The sequence below is a fragment of the Eptesicus fuscus genome, chromosome 1, assembly GCF_027574615.1.
Source record: "Eptesicus fuscus isolate TK198812 chromosome 1, DD_ASM_mEF_20220401, whole genome shotgun sequence".
Classification (NCBI taxonomy): Eukaryota; Metazoa; Chordata; class Mammalia; order Chiroptera; family Vespertilionidae; genus Eptesicus; species Eptesicus fuscus.
This window is the reverse complement of record NC_072473.1, coordinates 79,126,170-79,147,814: the sequence shown is the minus strand read 5'-3', so window position 1 is coordinate 79,147,814 and position 21,645 is coordinate 79,126,170. Positions and strand designations below refer to the sequence as shown.

Sequence of the window (21,645 nt, the reverse complement as noted above, 5' to 3'; positions counted from 1 at the left end):
GTCCCTGCGCAAAGTTCTGCGGCTTGGGCAAGGGGCGGGTCTTTCAGTTAAAATGGCGCTGTCTGCACGCCTGCGGGGAGGGGGATAGGCTCTTTGACTCACGGAATTCTGCCGGGAAGTCTGGATTCTTGTTGTCTGTTGGTCTGAAGCTGTGATAGCAGTTTTCTGTCCCCAGTGGCTGCAGGGTCCTGGTTTGTGTCAGAAGCCAGGATCCGAGTCTCAGGCAGCTCTGTTTCTCAAGATGGCGTGGTCTCCGCATCCGCACCAGGCGCGGAGATGTGTCCGCTTTGTGCGCGGGGCTCCTCAGTCTAGGACTTCCCGGTTAGGCAGCCCTGTTACCCTGTGTCTTTTTATTGGGGAATTCAATCCATTTACATTTAAAGTTATTATTGATAGGTACTTATTTGTCGCCATTTTTATTCTAAACCCCTGTGTTCCTTCTTTGCTTCCTATTTCTTTCTTTTCTTTTCGTCTTCTTTTTTTTTTTACAGCAGACCCTTTAGCATTTCTTTCATTGCTGGTTTCGTGGTGATAAACTCCCTTAGTCCTTTTTTGTCTGTGAAGCTCCTGATTTCACCTTCAATTTTGATTGATAGCCTTGCTGGGTACAGTATTCTTGGATTTAGACCCTTCCTTTGCATGACTTTGTATATTTCATTCAATTCCCTTCTGGCCTGATGAGTTTCTGTTGAGAAATCAGTTGCTAGTCTGATGGGGGTTCCTTTGTATGTAACTGTCTGTCTCTCTCTGGCCGCTTTTAAGGTTCTTACTTTGTCGTTGGTGTTTGCCAACTTAATTATAATGTGCCTTGCTGTCAATCTTTTGGGGTTCATTTTGCTTGGAACTCTGTGAGCTTCTTGCATTTGTGTGGGTTTTTTCTTCCCTATATCAAGGAAGTTTTCTGTTATTATTTCTTCAAACAGGTTTTCTATTCCTTGCTCAGTTTCCTTTCCTTCTGGTACCCCTATTATCCTGATGTTGTTTTGTTTTTGTGTTGTCCCGAAGTTCCCTTAGGCTCTCCTCAATCTTTCTAATTTTTGTTTCTAGAAGCTGTTGTAATTGGGTATTTTTTTCCATCTTGTCTTCTAGCTCACTTATGCGGTCCTCTGCTTCTTCTAGTCTACTCTTGATGCTTTCTATTGAGTTCTTTACAGCAGCGATGTCATTTTTCATTTCTTCTTGGTTCTTCTTCATTTCCTCTTGGTTCTTACTCATATTGTCGAATTTGTCTTCCATTCTTTTCAGCCACCTTATGACCATTTCTCTGAATTCTTTCTCTGATAGGTTGCTTGCCTCTAATTCGTTTACTCCCTTTTCTGGTGATGCCTGCTTTTCTTTCCTATGGAGGCTATTTATTTGTCTCCCCATGGTCTCTCTTCTCCGGATGTCTGGTTATATAGTTCTCTCTCTCCGGCGTTGATTTAAAGGTACAAAATACAATACAACCAGGCACAACACACAAGGCACTGAACAGAATTGTATTCATGATATTAATAACCTCCAATAAAGGTAACCACCAGAGAAAGACAAATTAGGGAATAGGAGTGGAAGAAGGAGATTAAAAAGAAAGAACAACAACAACAAAAAAGAGTGTGAATCAACTTGGGAAAAGAGCAAGAAAAAAAAGTAAGAGAGACAAGAACAATACTAAGAGAGAAAAGGGGAACAAACTATATATATGGGGAGTAAACTTCACTAGAACAACCACTAATCCCAGCCAATTCCAGCAACACGAGCCTGGAGATTAATACAAACTGCCACAGCAAGTAATATCAAGTGAGGCAAGGGAAAACAAAAGTAAAAAACAAACAAAAACAAAGCAAACAAAAGAACCAACCAAACAAACAAAAAGAATAATCAAAACAATCTCATAAAAAAGCATAAAAATTCAATCTAATCAACATTCAAGGAAACAACAACAAAAGGCCAGAGAGAAAAATAATTTTTTTTAAGGTAGCGTATGGATTTGGAGCAGGGGGTTGGGAATTAGATATATAAGTAGGGTGAAATTTTAGCAGAGGGTAAACTGAAAAAGTAGGGAAAATCTAAAGCCAGATAGGGTTAAGATAAACAGGAGACCAAAAGGGGAAAGGTTAGGAGGAGAGTGATGGCATAATGTTAGCGTTGAGATAGGGTAAAACGATTGTAAGGGAAAGATGCAAATCGAATGTAGGACACTAATCCCAAAATAAAAGAAAGAGAAAATCAAATGACATTAAAGAAAAGGTAAAATAATAGTAATAATAATGCTGATTGAAAATAAAAATGTAATAATTAAAAAGGTGAAAATCGAGTGAGGAAAAAGAAAAAAATTTAGTTTCTTATGTAAAAGATGCAAAAAATGAAAATAAAAAAAATTAGAATAAAAAAATTAAAAAAAATTGAAAGAAGAATTTAAAATTAAAAAATAGGAAGACTAAAATGTGCAGTAGCTGTCATTCACTTCCTCTATTATTCTCGTTTGGTATGCCTGTTTCCCAGTCTGGGCGGTATTTCAGTTCAGCTTCATTCCAGGGCTCCTCAGTGTTGTAAGCCAGTCCTGCTTTTTAAGCTGGCCATGTCTTAATTTCTCGTATTTATTTTTGATTACACCAGAGACAATTAGCGTTTCAGCCCCTGGGTGACAGTGTTTCTGAATTGACTTCCGGGCCTCTCTAGCTTTTTTTTCCCCTTCTATGGCACTCACTACCGGTTTGTGGAGGTGTGTGCCTCAGAGCTTGTGGAGGTGTGCGCCTCAGAGCTGCCTCTCTGATGGTCACACCCAGCTCTGCTCCCCAGGTTCCGAAAAAACAACTTCCCCCTGCAGTCTTTCAGGGTTTTTCCACCTGGGTTTTCCTATGTATTGGGCTTAGTAATCAGAGTCGGAAAGAGCCCAAGTGTGCGGACAGTGGGTCTGTGCACAAGACTAAGGAGCCTGCACTCCTTTGAAAATTCTTAGTCTGACCTTCCTCGTCAGATTAAAATGAGTTGCTTTCAAGAGGTCACTTCTGTTAGCAACTCAGAGGACCCCCCTCCACATTCACGGATCACGGCAGTTCCAAGTGCCGCCGATTTTTCTAGGCACAGACCTCCCGGTTCCTGCCGGTCCTGCGGCTCACGCGCTTCCCTCTCCCACCGCGGGGATTAGAAACCACACCTTATTTCAGGCAAAATCTGACCTTTCCGTGGTGCAGTGAAGATTTCCTTTGAATCCAAATGTTTGCGCCGACAGGGGACTGGTGTTCTGGTGCTCGCAGCTGTTCAGTGTTTGCAGTTGTCGCGGAAAATCAGGTTTCCAATAAAATCCTCCTTTCCTTGCAAGATGGCGAGGCGCCCAGTGAGCCCGCAGCTCCGGGAGGGGACCCAGCTCCTGTGGGTGCTGCACGGTCAGGGGAACCCTGCCCAGCACTCCCCCACCTTCTCCTGGAGTTTAGCTGTCCCTTGGCTTGCCAACATACACTCCCCCTGTGAACCTCTGCTGCTCCTACTCTCTGCTCCAGGACCAGACTTCAAACACGACTCTATTCAGTCTCCATTTTTTTTCTCTCTCGGATCATCTATTTCAATCAAGAATGCTAAACTAAGAAATAGGAGGTCTCAGTTCTTGTCCTAATTTTATACCTAGGTGAGTGACCTTGAAAAATCACTTAACTACTCTGGGTTTCCCTTTCGTACCTAGAAAGAAAGATTGCTAGACCAGATGATCTCTTTGTTTTTGAAGAGAGAGGGGAAAATTGATTTGACCAACATCCTGGCATTAGGCCAATGTGTCTTCTATGTTGTTAATTTTAAACCCTAAATGTATATTAGACTCCCTGGGAAGCGTTTAGTAATACTGATTTACTGGGCTCCAAACCTATTGTGCCTTATTTTGTTGGTCTGGGTTTGAATGGAATTGGCATTGGTATTTTTTAAAATTACTTTATTGATTAAGGTATCACATATTTGTCCTCATCCCCCCATTCCCATCCCAAACCCCTCCCCACGCATGCCCCCACCCTCCTGTTGTCCGTGATCACTGGTTAGGCTCATATGCAAGCACACAAGTCCTTTGGTTGATCTATCTCCCTTATCCCCACCCTCCCCTACTTTCCCTCTGAGGTGTGACAGTCTGATCGATGCTGTTCTTGTTCATCAGTCTATGTTGTTCATCATTTCCCCTAGATGAGTAAGCTCATGTGATACTAGAAATTCACTTATAAGAACCGAAAATGAGACAAGCAATAATGGTTATGCTGAGAGGCAAATGAATCAGTCTATAGTGAGTTTCTTTCTGGGCTAACAGTTCTTTTGAGTCCCAAATTCTATGTCCAACAGTTCCTTATGTGTACATAACAGCAATCATATTTCAGTTCTGGATGGTGGACAAATGGTGGTTATGTAGGTCCGACCCTCTCTGGTTTTGTCCTGGGCAACCTGTAGTGATGCACAGCTGCTGACTGCTAGTATGGCAAGGCATCGTCAGCGTCTTCCATCTCTGGACTGTTTTTCTTCTGTCTTCATGACTGGAGCACTCCTGTCAATTCCTCTCTGTTGCAGGAATCCACATGGTCTCGGAGTTGTTTTCTGAAAATATACAAACATATTCTCGACCAAAAGTTAATAAAGGAAGCTTTTCTATAAATTTGACTTGCTATCCTTTTTCATTTTTTGCCCAAACGATTTTCCTTTGGCTTGTTTTGACCCCATGTATGTTTTCCATGGGTGTCTTGCTGTTAGCATTACAAATGAAAGTTAATTTTCTAAAGTAAAAATTTTCTAGATGTAATCTACTTACAGGATATTTATCCTTACATTATATTCTTCTACTATCCCTCCTTTTTTGGTTTAAATATTAGGAGGCTTTTGGAAATTTTATGCTGAAATCTTGATAACTTTTAAATTTTATTTTTTTGCACTAAAATGTGACTGCTTTAGGTTCATTACATGTTACGCAATTTTACCATGAGATGAACTACCAATAAATATTTTAGTTATCACTTTAGGAACAGCTTTTTTGTCCAGTACAATTGATTTTTCTAGAATATTCGCTTATTTCAATTAGCCAATTTAAATTAGCCTTAAACTTGACTACTATTTTACTGTTAAATTTAATACTCTAACAAACATCTTATTTTACCCTGTAAATATTAGTAGAAAGGATTATTTGCCTTCTTGAGTAGGACCTGAGCATTCCTGGTGCTAGGCTGGGTTTTTTTTTATATTCCCCGGATAATTCTAATGTGCAGCCAGGACTGAAACCCTCTGCTCTACACTAGTAAGGTATGGCAGTGTATTGTTAGCTGCTGCAACACTTTGAATCTTGACTTGTATTTCTACCACAAAAATGATTCACTCAATATTAAATCTTTTAACTCAGATGAATGTTATTACAGGAGGATAGCTTTCTAGACTTTGTGAAACCAACATATCAAGTGCCAGCTTTCCATGAAGCTCAGTTAAATGGTCTTACCATAGTTTTCTTGAATTCCATCCTAGAAGTGAAACGTTATGAAAAACCATGAAGCCATATCTGGCGTGGAGAGGGATGGAGAGATGGATTGTGCCCTCTTCCTTCCTCCCTACCTTTATGGAAAAAAGATGCAAGATTTGTTACAAAAATAAATTTATAAGGTTAATGAAGAGTACATCAGACATAGTACACAAATACTTTTTCTTTACCATATTTATAAAGCAGGCAGAGTCATGCTGTCCACCATAGCAGCCTTACTGCTTTATGGTGGCTTGTCACCAAGGCTTTGCACTTTGAATACCATTAAGATATAGCGTCTCTTGATTAAAACCACATTCTCCATATACTACAACATTTTGCTCTGTATTTATGTGTGTGTATATGTTAGTATGCATGTTTGCATGTGTATGTGTGGGGATATGTGTTTAAAACTGTATTCTAGTGTTCACTTTCTCTGGGGTGCATGTGTCTAGGAGAATAGCCATTTTAAACTAAGACAGGGTAAGACATGGACTGTGGAAACATTATTTATAGTCTTACCACATACACTTACTACTCTAGTAGTGCCAGCAAAGTGATTTTATCATGCATATTGCACCAGTAATTAACCTGGTAAATTTCTGTTGAGTGCCTCTTGTCTATTCCATACATGTTTTTGTGTGTTTTTTAAAAATATTTTTTATTGATTTCAGAGAGAAAGGGAGAGGGAGATAGAAACATCAATGATGAGAGAGTATCATTGATTGGCTGCCTCCTGCATGCCCCCTACAGGGGATCAAGCCCACAACCTGGGCATGTGCCCTTGACTGGAATTGAACCCAAGACCCTTCAGCCCACAGGCTGACTATCTACTGAGCCAAACCAGCTAGGACCATACATGTTCTTTTTAGTGTCCTTTATATCTCTAAATCAGTTTCTTAGATTAGAGATATAAAAATATATTCTGTATGACTTGGCTTGCCCATAAAATTATCATATTTGTTATATTTAAAACTGTGAACGCCTGGGGGAGAAAAGCAGAAAAATTCAGGTGAGAAAACAAGCAGGTCCTCAGAAACAATTGTTTTTTCCCCTCTTGGTTTTCAGAGCTCTCTTCCACTCAGACGTGCAGCACATTATGAATACAGGTTTGCAATATATTCAGAGATTGCTAGGGTGACTAGGGCTCAAGATAATTGTAATTTTTAAAAATGGGTTTCACCGTTGTTTGGAACCATCTACAATTCAATTTACCTTATCACACAAGCCATGAATAATGCTGTGAAAGAAAATGGACGGGCTAGTGCTGCCAGCCTGGTTCAGCATTCCAGAAACATGCAGTTCTGTTCATTCAACCAGTTGATAAAGACAGATTCAAATTGAAATGGAATTTCAGAATATGTAATCCTGGACACCAACTGGAAAGAATGGGAACTCCATGGAACTTACACTGTGGGCGTGGAAACAGAACTGCTACAATTCATAGGGACTCCCATTCACTTCCCTCGTGGCAGGCCTCCTAGAGCAGATGCAAAATGTTGGTTTGCAGAAGGGAAGATCTACCGGGGAGGTAAGGAATGGAAAAATCACTGGTAGTCAATTTGATTCAGCTTGGTGTACAAGGAACCTCTTTAGGGATATTTAAATATTAGAACACTTATAGAACCAATCATTTGCATTCAGATGACATAAATGTCTTGGCATGCTGTGTAGTCAACTTAAAATAATGACAATGCGAGGTACTTTACAGCCTTGAGTAATCATCCACAATTTAAAAGCTTCCTCCACTTGTTATTTTTTAATTTAAAAATTTATTTTTTCAATTATAGTTTAATTCAATATTATTTTGTATTAGTTTCAGGTTACAGTATAGTGGTTAGACAATAATATACTTTACAAAGTGGTCCCTCTGATATTTCAAATATCCACCTGGTACCTACCATACTAGTACATAGTTAATACAATATTATTGATTATACTCTCTATACTGTACTTTACATCCCATGACTATTTTGTAGCTACCAATTTGTAGTTCTTAATCCCTTTAAATTTTTCATCCAGCAACCCAGCCCCCCTCCTATCTGGCAACCATGAGTCTGTTCTCTGTATCCCTTAGTTATTTTTAAAAGGATCCTACTCCCAGAGGGGTTATAATAGAAAGGCACAAGCCTTCTCCTCCATCTTTTGTAGTCTGCTATTCCTCCTCGCCCCCCACCCGCTAAAAAATCACCTGTCCTTCCCTTGGTATATTCAAATCCTATGGATCAGGTTCCACTGCAGAAATACCATATCTAGCCCCTCTCCTCTCTGAACTCCCATTGAACTAAAAGTCTGTACCTCAGAGATTAGCACAAAATTGCTTTTCAATTGTTTCCTGAATATTGATTTTGTCCTCTCCTGCCAAATAGACTGATCCTTGAGGGTAGGGGCTATAGCTAATAATTCTTATGCACTCCCCCACAACTGCCTGACACAGTCAGCCTCCAATAAATATTTGCAGTTTGGTTGACTGATGGAACTCTGGCCTGTGGAACAGGGGAAACTCTACCAAATTTCTGAGAATCAGAGGGGAACTTTGGAAGGATCCATATTATTGATATGTAAATGTACACCACAACCTTCTAAAACCAAATGCATATATTTGAAATGGACTTTCATTTCTATTTTGCTTTAGTATGGCATACCCAACCACCTCTTTATTCACATCATCATATATTTTCCCTCTGAAATGTTAGTAATCCATCCAAATATTTAGATTTTCCAGAGACCAATTTATGTCCTGATGAAAACACTAATTATCAAAACCAGACTCCCCTTGAAGGACAAGTGCTATGTTTTTCATAAAAAACTCACAAGGTCTATGGGCTCTGGTGAATTAAGAAGGTCTTTTATTTTATGAAGGCAACATAATACTTACCCTTCACAGGTGAGATAACATATTTATGCTGAAGAACTCTATTGCTATCCAACATAAAATAAGGTTCTCAAAGTTTTCCATTCGTGAACTTTTTCTTCCAAGGAAACACCCAGATCAAACAGCCTTAATTCATGTGATTTGCTATTGTCAGAGTGGTGAGTGGTTTTGCTTCAGAACAGTTGAAATTGCTTTCTGTGTCCATAAAGTCAACAAGATAGACTGTGCTGTAGGAAAATAGGATTAAGTTAGGTAGATGTGGCTTGATTTTAGAGTCACCAGAAAGCATGAAGAGTCTCTTTGTGGTGCCATTTATTTACAGCCTCTCTTTGATAATGCCATTCTTTCTCTTCCTCTTGCTCTCTGCAGGCATGGGCCCTGCCTTTGCTGTGATGGTCTGCCTTGCTTTGCTTATAACCCTGCTATCTATTAATGGATTTGCTTACTTTATAAGGTACATTTTTTATGTTTTTTTTTGTATATAAAAATATAAGCCCATAATAACCTTGTTAATATTAATTTCCAGGAAGTCATGTTGAAGTACAATTGCCTCATTACATGACGCACTGATTTTCTTTTTATCATAGTGATTTACCATTCCTACTGGCCTCATTTAGGGTGAAGCGGTTTCATGATGCCAAGAATAACTTCTTCAGTTGTGTTGTCAGTGTTTTTGCCTATGAGTAGATATGGCTCTCAACACTATCCTACCTAATAATAGACAAATATGCAAATTGACCGTACCTTCGCTATGCCCATGATTGGCCAGGAGGCATGGGGGGGCGGAACTCAGGGTGGCCAGGGTAGCCGATTGGGCCGGCGGAACACTGAGCTGTGTCGCCAGCAGCGGCACAAGCTCAGCGTCTGCGCCATGGCTGTGCTGCGGCACAGAAGGGGCCTCTGGGGCAGCGAGCTGACGTCCTGCCACGCGGACCATCAAAAACGGGGGACTGAGTGCCTGAGCGGACAGGCACTCAGCTCCCCCGCAATCGAAAGCAAAAGTGTGATCGCGGGGAGCTGGGTGCCTGTCCACTCAGGCAGCAGGCCTTTCAGAAGCCTCCGCCACACCAGAGGCTTCTGAAAGGCCTGGTGCACCAGCGGACAGGCACCCAGCTCCCCGCGATCAAAAGCAAAAGCGTGTAGGGGACCCTACACGTGCATGATTCAATCATGCACTGGGCCTCTAGTCCTACATAATAAAAAGGTGACATGCAAATTGCATCACTCCGCTACGCCCACAATTGGGCCGGCTGGAGGTGCGGGGGTGGGACTCAGGGTGGCCGATTGGCTGGCGGTAGGAGCAGGGGGCGGGGACTCGTGAGTCCCCGACCTCCGCTCCTCCCGCTGGCCTAAAGGGCCTGTGCTGCAGAAGGACCCATGGGGCCGGCGGAAGACTCTGGTGGCGGAACTCAGGGTGGCCAATTGCGTGGCTGCCGGCACCAGTTTTCCGCCAGCAGCAGTTTTCCTCTGGCCACCTGCCTCCTGATCTTGGAGTTCCTCTCGGGGTGGCCGATTGTGCTGGCTGGAGGTGCTCCGATCCGCGGGTGGCCAGAGGAAAACTGCTGCTGGCGGAAAACTGGTGCTGGCAGCCAGGTGAAGGAAAAGTCTATTGCACGAAACTTCGTGCAACGGGCTTCTAGTCATAAAATAAGAGAACTAGTACTTTAGGGCCTGTCTACTCCCTATCTGACTCCCTATCTGTCCTCTTTTTTCCACTGGCAGTATCTTTCCTTCCCTAAATGGTATAGACTTGTAGGGAACAGAGTTTGGGCATTTTAAAAGTTCTAAGAATTAGGCAGAATTAGCTAGAATCCAAGATTTAGGGATTTTGATACTAACTCACAGGATTGTAGTGGGGGTTAAAGAAACCAAAGTAAAGTACCTACAACAATACCTGACTTATAGTAGGTGCTCATCAAATAGTAAATCTTAACTCTTTCCCAGACATATGAGACTTGCCTGTTGATAGTTGGGAGCCCAGAATTCCCACTTTGACATTCATATTACAGATTTTTACTATCCTTCTTCCTTGGACCAAAGCTCTCCTAGATAATCATTACCACCATCCTTGTCATCATTCTTTGCTTTCTCCTTCAAATCCCTGAATAGGTGGCCAACTACTCTGATGAAGTAATTCAGGATCAGGGATAAATGGCTGAAGATGGCTTAATATGACACCTTTTTCTTATAATCATTGCATTTTAACAATTGGGCCCTCCCCCATACTAGGATGATTTAGGAAGAGTGAAAAATTAAATCTATCACAACTCTCCTGCTTTAAGCTTTCCACCCTGCAAGCCACACCTTTGTTATCTCTTTGTAAGGGTGGTACTAACAGCAATGTGATGCCAATTTGGTAGGAAATGGAATGGAGCTATTTTAGTTAGCTTCAAGAAAGAATGTCTACAGTGTATTAAGTAGCTATATAAATTTGGACCAGACACTAAACCTCTCTTGGCCAGAATTTTCTCATTTTAAAATAAGGAAATTGGACTAGATGATCTTCAAGAGTCCTTCCAGCTCTGAAATTCTAATGATTGTGACATCCTGGATTGAAACTATAACAAGTATAGCTCTTAGTGTTTAATATGTTGACACTAGTGTTCCCGTTGCAGGAAAAATCCTGCAATAGGATTTCCTGCTGCACTCTACCCCGCCTCTGCTCCTCCCTTGTCGCCTGCCCCGCCTTCTCCGCCAGCCCGCCTGCTTTTCCCTTCACCCCGGCCCTGACTTCGCTCCTCCCTTCTCCTCCTCCCCCCCCCCCCCCTGCCGGCTTGCTTGCTTCTTTGAAGCTTTACTCCCTTCTGCAGCTCTTGGCTTCTTTTGACGCTGTCTTGATATGCAAATTAGCCGCCATCTTTGTTGGGGTAATTTGTATACTCGTCCTGATTGGTTGGTGGGCTTGGCTTGGCTGGTGGGTGTGGCTTGGGTGTAGCAAAGGTGCGGTCAATTTGCATATTTGTCTATTATTAGATAGGAGTGCTGTGAAAAAACAGTGTGCTCCATTCTCCCTGTGATTAGAAACTTGAGAAAGCCACACAGAGTAGTAGATAACTTATGAATTGGTAAAACACACTTGATAAATGTTAACAGCAGACAGGACAGCACCAGATGTTACCAGTGGAGCTAGACCTCAGTCATTGAGTTTGGCTAAGAAAGAATTCAGTGCCAAGAACTCCAACATAAGAAGTTTATTTAGAAAGTCACAGAGGTAGAACTAGTAGAAGAATTGAGCCAGTTGAGCTGCATGGACCCAGGAAACACATTACAGAGGCAAAAGAAGGCCCTTGGAACTTAGGGAAAAGAAAGGCAAAGAAAACACACCTGGGGAACAGAAAGGTGGAAAGGCATATGTCTGCTCTAGAGAGAGTGGGTCCTTCGTCTTAAGGGGTTTTATCTGTTTTCCAAAGGTGGGGATTTTAAGGGAGGTCTCAGAGTACCATCTCAATAAAATATTCATCAGCTTTCCAGGGTGTCCTTTTATGGTTGTGGTCTCTACTTATTGGGGCAGGGGATTATTAGTCACTGAAACTAGTCCTGATGTCAGCCATGTTGTCACTTCATCTGGTTTTGCTGCTTTTCTAAGTCTGAAGCTGAAACACAACTGAGGCCTAAATGCTATCTCTAGTTTGACCAAAACTCTGTCTCTGTGGTCAACAGACCTGAGGCTTTGTTCCTAAGATTATTTGATGCAAGACAGAGCCTTATTGTACTGGGGGCTTAATGCTTAGGGAAGTGGTGATGCAAGTGCTTGTGTGGGAGTGATATGAGGCTATTCTCTGGCCCCCTTGTTTCTCCTAGAAGGGGGTCTACCACACGACTAGCAACATGCCAACGAAGAAAAGGCCAGGGGAAGGTCCGAACCATATGACCAGATATATGAAAGGTCATGGGGTCTAAATCACATGACTAGCAGTATGCTATGGGAGGAAAGGCCATCATGGGGGTGAGGTCTCACCATACAGTACTTGTTTTCCCATTGCTAGGCACCCTGGGCTTTCTGCCCTGATGACCTTCTGTACCTGGCTTATCATTCCTACTCTGCTAATGTCTGTTTAACTGCCCACTATATCAATAAAAATATTACTTCAAAGAAAGTTTTTCTTTTAATTTCTGTGACTGTTACATATCCATGCTCACAGCAGAAATTTAATGACTGTAATTTAGCTGCTTCCAAAGAATAAAGTATTTAAATAACATCATTAACTACTTAGTGAAAATAAATTTCATTCAATCAAAAAGCTTCCCCCTCCAGTGAGATTTGAGGGCTAATAGGCTCTGGCTACCCAGTGCCAAAACATTCCATTGTAAGGTGGAAAATGGAGTCACTCAGCTGTTTGTGTTCATTATCACCCAACCCCCACCCCAAATGATTGGTCTAACTGGTTTTTCCCATGGAACTCACTGGTTCTTTGGGCTTAGAGTGAGTCCAATTGCAATTCTTAGTAAAGGGAGGAAAAAAAGAAACAAAAATCATGGGTTTGGCAGGCATTGTTTGGAGCTTGTGGGCTGAAGGGCAAAGAAGACTGGAGAGGAAACTGATTGGAGAGGGACATGATTAGAGATTAAAATGATTGGAGAGGAAAATGAGTTTGAGACCATCGGTACTTGGAGTGGTCACAGAAAACTCAGAAAGGGGAGAGGAGCACATAATTTTCCAGAGTAACTTGGTTCTTGGTTTTCAGCTAACAAAGCACAAAAGATGCCCTCTCTTTGCTACCTACCTACCTCTCTCTGCCCACACAGCTGCAATCATAGGAGCTGAGTGGCTGATGAGTTTCTGTAATAGATGATGATTACTTGCAGGAGAGTGACTCTCTGTTCCTTCATTTTCTATGTTTTGATTGTTTAAGTTTTTTTTCTTCAGAATTAAGGACAAATTGAGTACAAAGAACTCAACCACCCCAAAACAAAGGATTCTTTGAACCCCTCCTTTCTCTCTCATCCAAAACAGATTGCCTCTCCTTTCTGTAAAGCTCTCTTGTGTTTTGTAATACTAATTATGATAATGATAATAATGAAGCCTTATACTTTCATAGTGCTTCATGCTTTTCAAGGCACTTCATATGTATTATCTCATTTGATTTTCAAAACAACTACAGTATAAAAGTAGATAATGCAAGGGGAATTATCTCACTTAGATGAGGACATTGGGGCATGAAGAGGTTAAATTATTTATCCAAGGTCATTTGGCTAATAAATGACAGAATCTACACTATACCCCAGGTCTTTGGATTGGGAGTCCAGTTCTCTTTCTATCTGAATATATTCTGCATCATGATTATTTTGACAGGTGTACCTGCTTTAAGACAATTGCCTACACATATGAAACAGATAAGTTAGGGAGAGATGTTTTACTTTGCCAATAGATTCATGTGGTCTACCCAAGAATTCACTACAGGGCTTTTTTAATTTTCTCTGCAGGGATGTACCTCCCCCAATGATAATGGACATATTTGTTGGCTGACAGTTAGAAACACATTAATTATTTGTTTACAAATCAGTGGAATCACTGAAAAAACTGATTCAGTTGCTGGTACTTAAAGCTACAGTGGATATTGTAGATTTCTTAGAGCAAGTTGACAAAGCACTTTGATTCAGTTGTTTTCCCCACTCTGGCACTCAGCTTTAATGCATCCCACAGGGTAATCATTAAGGGGTTACAGAAAAAGTAAAGCCAAAGTGTAGCTGTCAGACACCCAAGACAGAACAAAAGCAAACAACCACATGGACTAATCCAAGATTCCTTCCAGGTCCTCAAGTTGTCCCATCAGTTCAACTGAGATGACCTACCTGGCTATGTGGTTATAAATCATACACTCCTATGTGTCTAGTAATTGATTTTTAAGAAATAATTGCATTCAGTGCAAATTAACAGGCATGTTTGCAGAGAATCAGATTTAAACTGTGTCTATGTAATGTTCAGACAAGAGACAAGTTCAGTAAAAGAAAACAACCGTAAAGCCCACTTGTTTGGAATCAAGTAGATAAAGCAACCAACTAATTGAATTTTTCCACTTTTCAAACTGTTGCTTTGACAACACATACATGCAACTTTGTAAGACAAGTGGTCTTGTGGGAAGAAAATTGGGCCCACAGCCAGGGACCAAGGATTAAAGTTCCAGCTCTGCCTCACACAATTTGCTCAATTTTTATTTGTTTCTTTAATGTGTTTGTGTGACTATAAAATAAAGATTAATAATTATTGGCCCTGGTATTATTAGAAAATAAGCTATGGCATATGAGAAAGGGCATTGGGTTCTTTAAAAGTATTCAGACATTATGGTTTTGAATGTGCCCTTGATGTAGGAATACCACTTTTTGATCTCAGATACCATACTATACAACACTTTCCCCCTCCCTTTGATGTCTCTTGAATAGCATTTTCTCTTTTCTCTTTTTGTCTTTGTAACTCTGCAAGTTGTGAGTACCAAGGTTGGTGCCTCTCTTTGCTGTGGGCACTATGAAAAAGATCCATGTGTGGTTATTCTCTCAATTATTTTGTGTATTTTTAAACTTTTATCATAGACAAATTTACCCTGGGTTTGGAAAGCATCCAGCCCTCTATGTTGACATTATGCTTGTTTCAGGTGTCATATAAATAAAATCCAGTTGATTAAAGGACCCAATAGAACTCTACTGACTTTGGAGGATGTGACAATTACAATCCACATTTTGGCAGTAAGGTAAGGAGCTTCTCTTTCTCTTGCTGTACTATTCACTATGGTATTCACAAGCCACAAGTGACTATTGAGGACTTGACATGTAGCTAGTCTGAATTGGGCTGTAAGAATAAAATTTTCACTGGATTTAGAAGACAGTACAAAACCATGTAAAATATCTCATTACATTTAAAAAATATATCAATTACATGCCAAATTATAATACATTGTATATACTGGGTTACAGTCTATTATTAGAGTTAATCTCACCTTTTTTCTGCTTATGTTTTTTAATGTGCCTACTAGAAAACTTAAAATTATATATGTGGTTCATGTTACATTTCTATTGGATAGTGCTGTTTTAGAACAGTTATGTGGAAGTGATGCAGTGGACTTTGAGCAATGGTGTGTTTTTTTACTTTATGTATCCCCTCTTTGTTCATTTAGACTCAACATTTGATTGCTAGTTCCTCAAAGGCAGGAGCACATCTTTTTTTTTTTTTTAATATTAGCCCAAAGCACCTGACATGGTGCTAATAATATAATAGGTGCTTATGAAAGTTTTTTTAATGAATCAACTAGTGAAAGATAGTTGAGTTTCACCAAGGGTTCTGTTCTGATTTTGATTGTGTTGTAATTCATGATCTTTATTGAGGGGCTTCTAATATGTTCTGGCCCTATGCTAGTGATGGCATATAGTTTCTGCCTTTAACGAGATTAGAGTCAAGGCAGAGAGTCATATCATACTACACTAGAAAGATTATGGACATATTGTACAAAAGACACTAGAAATATGGTAGTACTTCAGATGAAACAGATCAGTGGATAAAGGCTTTCTAGAGACCCAGCACTGAAGCTGTGTCTTAAAGAAGGAAGAATAGGATTTTTCTAGATCACAGGTAAGAAACTGGTAACCACTTTTGTTCAACCCTTATGGTTACAAAAATTAGTAGCCAGATTTTTGACATTGTGAGATTAAATATAAAATTCTGAATTTCTGGGTATTTTTTAAAAGGTTGGACACTCTATAAACCTTAGGTATCATTGTGACAATTCATTGGAACTCTACGTAGTAGGTGCCCTTTTTAAAGTTTGACACAGTTTCCATTACTCTATTGTCATACTCAGTCCATTTCGTCAATTTATATCACCCATCTGGCCCCTATAGGCATCCTAGGTAGAGAAGACAGAATAAACAAAACTTGAAAAGGAGATGTGTGAAGAAGTGTTTTATAAAATATAGCTAGTAATGGAAGAGTGTGCCTTTCTGTACCCAGTCTATGACCAAAATAAAGACCTTAGTCTTTGCAAATTCTAGTATGGTGTTGGCAGGATGTAGGGAGAGGATACAAACCCCTCATATTGTTCCCATATTCTGTTTAATTTTGCTACACTCTTGTATCAGGTCTGATAATTATCTTTGTGACCAAACTGATTATTTGCCTAAATGTGACACTGAAAGGTATAATTTAACTAGTTGGCTAGATGAGAATGTATTTACAGGGTAATAGCCTATACAGTTGGAATCAAATGAAAAGTTCAGTTGTTTGATTTAATTTTAATTACAATTCTAAATCTTACTTGTTTAAATCATCAGATCTTGTTGTAAGGTTGATACCATGTTCCTGGAAATGTATTGTTGAATGCCAGAATTATCACTCTGACTAAGAATCACATTCCACATTCATGTCATAAAAATATATTGATGATAGTATATATTTTTGAAGCCACCAGAGAACCCTGAGTTGGTATAATTTGTCTGGATTTGTCACACTCAATATGCTTGTATGAAATTTCCCACCTCAATTAGAAAGGGAAAATACTGAAGTTCAAGGGCTAAAGTAATCCCAATACATAACACAATACTAAAAAAGCAAGTATTCAATTCTGTGACAAAATATTTTTATCCAGAAATGGATGATCAATAGTGAAAGCAGATAGTTAGAAGTTAGTGTCCAAAGGTAGCAATATAGAGTATAGTTTTGATCAAAGCAATAAATCTATTTTTTCAATAAATCTATTTTTAAAGTCCTTACTTCTTTGGTTCTATCCATGTCAAAATGACAGTTCATATCAATTGCCTAGATGGTTTGGCTCAAAAGTATCAAAACAATAAACATAGTTCAGTTTTGGACTGAATTATCCTTTTCTTTGTATAGGCTTTGCATGGTCAAGTAATGTCTATAAAACCTCCATATATGCCTTCTCATTTTCCTACTGAGACAAATAATGCATTTGGGTTCCATACTGATTCTCACAAGATCACCATAAATAGCAGAACAGTGCTACCTTCAAATTAACAAATACCTTGGGTTTTTTGGAACAGTTATGTGGAAGTGATGCAGTGGACTAAATAAATAAAATCTTGTTTATTATGATAGATCTTTTCTTTCACTTTGCATATATTTTGTCATAATGAGAGAAAAAAAATCATCATCACTTTTCACCATATGAGTGAGAAAAATTAATAGCAATAGAGATTAATAGCCTTATAGAGAATGTTCTTTTTATTTTTTAACTGTTTTTGTCCAAATAGAAAAGGATGGCATTATTTGCCTAAATGTGACACTGAAAGGTATAATTTAACTAGTTGGCTAGATGAGAATGGCCTAGGAGAACATAGCTCTTGGCTTCCAGATACATTTTGGCATTTGCCAGCTTGTATCATGGGTTTTGAGGGGAAAAGATAGGGGGCATACATTTTCCTGAATTGCTGTGTAGTCACAAACTTGCAGCTGGCTGTGTTTAATCAGTCAATAAACCAAGCCAGGAATTCCATGCAAATGGAATATCTGAAAGTGTAAACTCTTGGTGAATATAATATTATTTCAGTGAATATAAAACTAGCAGGTCAGTGGAAGTCAAGTCAGGAAAGAGTGTTTTTAGAGGAAAGTAAAGCTGAAGCCCAAATGTATGTGGTTTTGGGTATATTTTCTTATTTTCTCCTTTGCTCTTAATGGAGAGATCTATATCTCAATATACAGATCTAGATGCTCCTGCTGAGATATGAAAAATAAAGAATGAAAGGGAAGTATATTCCTCGCTGGCCTTTCTCTTATGTAAGGGTTATGTGAAGAGTCAAGTTTTACATCTTGTTTGAATTTTGAGCTGTTGGAATTTCAACACATTAGGAGCAGATTCTGTCCTAGTTCTGGCAATTGATTTCTTTCAAAATACTAGATTTTTCTCATTTTCTCATTTTGTCTCTAAAATAAAATGAGGGTCCCAGATTAAATTATGACTAGTTGGGTTTGTGTGTGTGTGTGTGTGTGTGTGTGTGTGTGTGTGTGTGTGTGTGTTGCCCTTCCAAATCTATTATTCTAGTCCTAAGAGATGGAAGTACCTGCAAACCTTTACCTTTCTTTTGTGGTATATGGATTTCAAGCATAGTACCAACCCTGGCTTAAAAAGTGCTGGGGGATATGGAACATTAATCAATGTCATGTTTCCAGAGTTTGGCTCACATAGTTACTTTCTTTGGAATAAAAAAGAAAAAAAAAACACAAATAAAAAGAGTATACCATAGCTTAATACTCTGTCCTAAATCATGAGAATTTTGTTCACAAAATTTCCCCCTAATCTTTTCACAAACAGAAAGTTGTGCCAGTGTAGGCTTCCAGATAACATCAGAAGGGAAGTCCAAAGTGGGAGGTCCCCAAGGCTCTCCTTTTCTTCAGGGAATCTAACTCCAGCTACCTATGAAAACTCCAACATAGCGATTTATGAGGTAAGATATTAACAGCTATCTATAGTAATCTGTTGCCTCCTTGGTTTTTAAAATGAGGCAGTGACTTAAGATTTAGTATGCAGGCAAAAATATTGACACTTTTGGTAAGTCTTTTCAGTTTTTTGTCTTTTATTCCATTATGGACACTTGTTTGGTTGGTATTTTTGATAATGATTGTCCTCAGCAACTAATCAAATTACTTGTAACTTCATTGTTTTTTTTTTAATTTTTATTTTATTGTTGACAGTATTACAGATGTCTCCCATTTCCCCGCTCTGCCCAGCACCTTCCCCCTCCCCCATGTCTTCACCACCCTATTGTTTGTGTCCATGGGCCAAAGAACTTACATGCATAGTGGACTATGCATGTAAGTTCTTTGGTTTCTCTCTTCTCATCCCCCCACCCCCACATGGAGGTATATCAGTTTGTTCCATGCCCTCCATGTTTCGGGTCTTATTTTTTTGGTAAATTCATTTTGTTCATTAGATTCCACAAATAAGTGAGATCATGTGATATTTGTCTTTCTCAGATTGGCTTATCCATGTATTTACTATACATGTAAAAAAAAACCAAAAAACCCTGTGAGACCCAAACACTTAACAATATCACTCCTTCCAGAAGATATAGATATAATAATAGAAGAAATGACTTTCTAAGGCAACTGCTTGTGATGGAATGTCTAGATAAATGTTTGTGTAGAGTTTAGGACAAACCCTTCTCTTCAAATGCTAGTTGTTCTTCCTATACCTGTTATCCTCTGATACTATTGAAATAATAATTCTAAAGATTATTCATTTATTTATTTTTTAAGTATTCATATATTTATTTTTTAGCCTGTACTGACTCTTGGAGTAACAGGTTACTGTCTTCTGTGTAAAATAGAAATATTTTTTATTTCACTTAAGTTTCTATCTTTCAAGCTTTAAGAGGCTATCTCTGACCCCTTGTTCTAAGATACTGGAATTTGACAACCAGAACAAATCTTGCATCAGTTGGAGAGATGAACTGTTTCTTCTCAGCAGGAAGAATTAAGCAGGGGGTAAAAGGGAAACTAAACTGCCTTTCTTTCCCTCCTAAGTGAGGCCTTCCCAGTGTGGTTTCCTTGTTTTGTTTGAAGGTACTCCCAAAAGCATCAAACATTCTCAACGTCAATAGTAACTACAAAGAAAGTCCAAAACAGGACAGAATCGGTTTTTAAATTGTCTACCACATTGGGTTTTCAAAGTGAATGCTTTCTTCCATTGGATAAATTATGGACAGGGTCCTAAAACACCAAAATTGGCATAGTATGTATTTTCTCAGAGTAGCTGAATGCTTTGAGTTAAATTTGTGGCAGTAAACCTCTGGATCATGCCTTGTTCTTAATTTAATTTGCTTTAAGTATAAACTTGAGGTATTGGGGAATTGACAGTTCTACTCTTTCAAAAACTACAGACAAGATGATCATATAGCTTTTGAATGTCAATGGAATGGGCTGATGGTTTTATACCTGTATTGACACCTCCAATATTCTGAAATAAATCTCACTTACTTAAGGAAGTCTCTTGGTTTTCCATCTGCAAAATGAGGGTTTGAACTAAATTATCTTGGTTGCTCATTAAAATCTCCAGATGACCGCTAGCTGGTTTGGCTCAGTGGATAAAGAGTCAGCCTAAGGATTGATGGGTCCCAAGTTCCATTCCGGTCAAGGGCACATGTCCGGGTTGCAGGCTCGATCCTTAGTGGGGGGCGTGTAGGAAGCAGCCAGTCGATGATTCTCTCTCATCATTGATGTTTCTATCTCTCTGTTCCTCTCCCTCCCTCTCTGAAATCAATAAGATATATTTTAAAGAATCTCCAGATTAAACTTAAAAAAAATACCTATGCCCAGGCTAATAACTTTTATTCATTTGATATGGGATGGGCCTAAGCATTTGGTAGTTTTAAAAATTTCCCCTATATGTGCAGCCAGGGTTGAGAATTGCTAGACAAATAGATCTCTAAGGCCTCTTCTGGCTCATATATGCTATGATTCTCTGATTCTATGGAAGAATCTATGTGTTGAATTATGGTATGTTTTATTGGGTGGAGTTGGAAGGTTATAGTGTAGAATTGAGAAGGGAAAAAATAAACATCTGTATGTAACTGGCTTTTAATAATATGTCACATATGTCCTCATTTGGGAAGGAGGCAGAAAGTTCAGTTAGTTCCCGTAATGACTGTTGGTCAGTCAGATGAGTATTTCTAAACTATATAGGCCAAAAGGGGCCTTCATCTGCCCAAAGGAGTGTTAATGAGAATAATACCACACACTGAACTCAATATTAAGCTGATGATGGGGTCCAAAGAAAGACAGCTGGAACTAGAAAACAGCCTACCTAGGGCTGAGTAGGACTCTGGGAGAGAGCCTAAGTTAATTGAATCAACAGATTAAACAATGAGGTCCAATGTTCCTTCTGAAATTGTCCTCTATTAAGAGTGTTTTAAAAATATATATATTTTATTGATTTTTTACAGAGAAGAAGGTAGAGGGATAGAGAGTTAGAAACATCGATGAGAGAGAAACATCGATCAGCTGCCTCCTGCACACCTCCTACTGGGGATGTGCCTGCAACCAAGGTACATGTCCTTGACCAGAATCGAACCTGGGACCTTTCAGTCTGCAGGCCGATGCTCTATACACTGATCCAAACTGGTTAGGGCTATTAAGAGTGTCTTAAAGAAGATTTATTGTCTAGTTTCTGTTTAAAATAAATCAAATTTTAACTAAAACCTATCCTCCTCAGACTATTCCAAAAAATTCAAGAGGAAGGAACGCTTCCAAGCTCCTTATATAAAGCCAACATCATCCTAATACCAAAACCAGATAAAAATAATACAATGAAAGAGAATTACAGGCCAATATCCCTCATGAAAATAGATGCCAAAATCCTCAACAAAATTCTAGCAAATC

General features: G+C 39.3%; 1 protein-coding gene across 1 annotated transcript in view; it reads left to right on the top strand.

Moving 5' to 3' along the window:
* GUCY2F (guanylate cyclase 2F, retinal) overlaps window positions 1–21,645 on the top strand; it is a gene marked incomplete at its 5' end in the record, with an annotated part of 158,497 nt that overhangs the window by 40,103 nt on the left and 96,749 nt on the right. Inside the window, 5 exon segments of the mRNA XM_054719256.1 lie at window positions 6,625–6,980; window positions 8,694–8,778; window positions 14,915–14,985; window positions 14,988–15,035; window positions 18,607–18,713. Coding sequence (XP_054575231.1) covers window positions 6,625–6,980; window positions 8,694–8,778; window positions 14,915–14,985; window positions 14,988–15,035; window positions 18,607–18,713 — 667 coding nt within the window.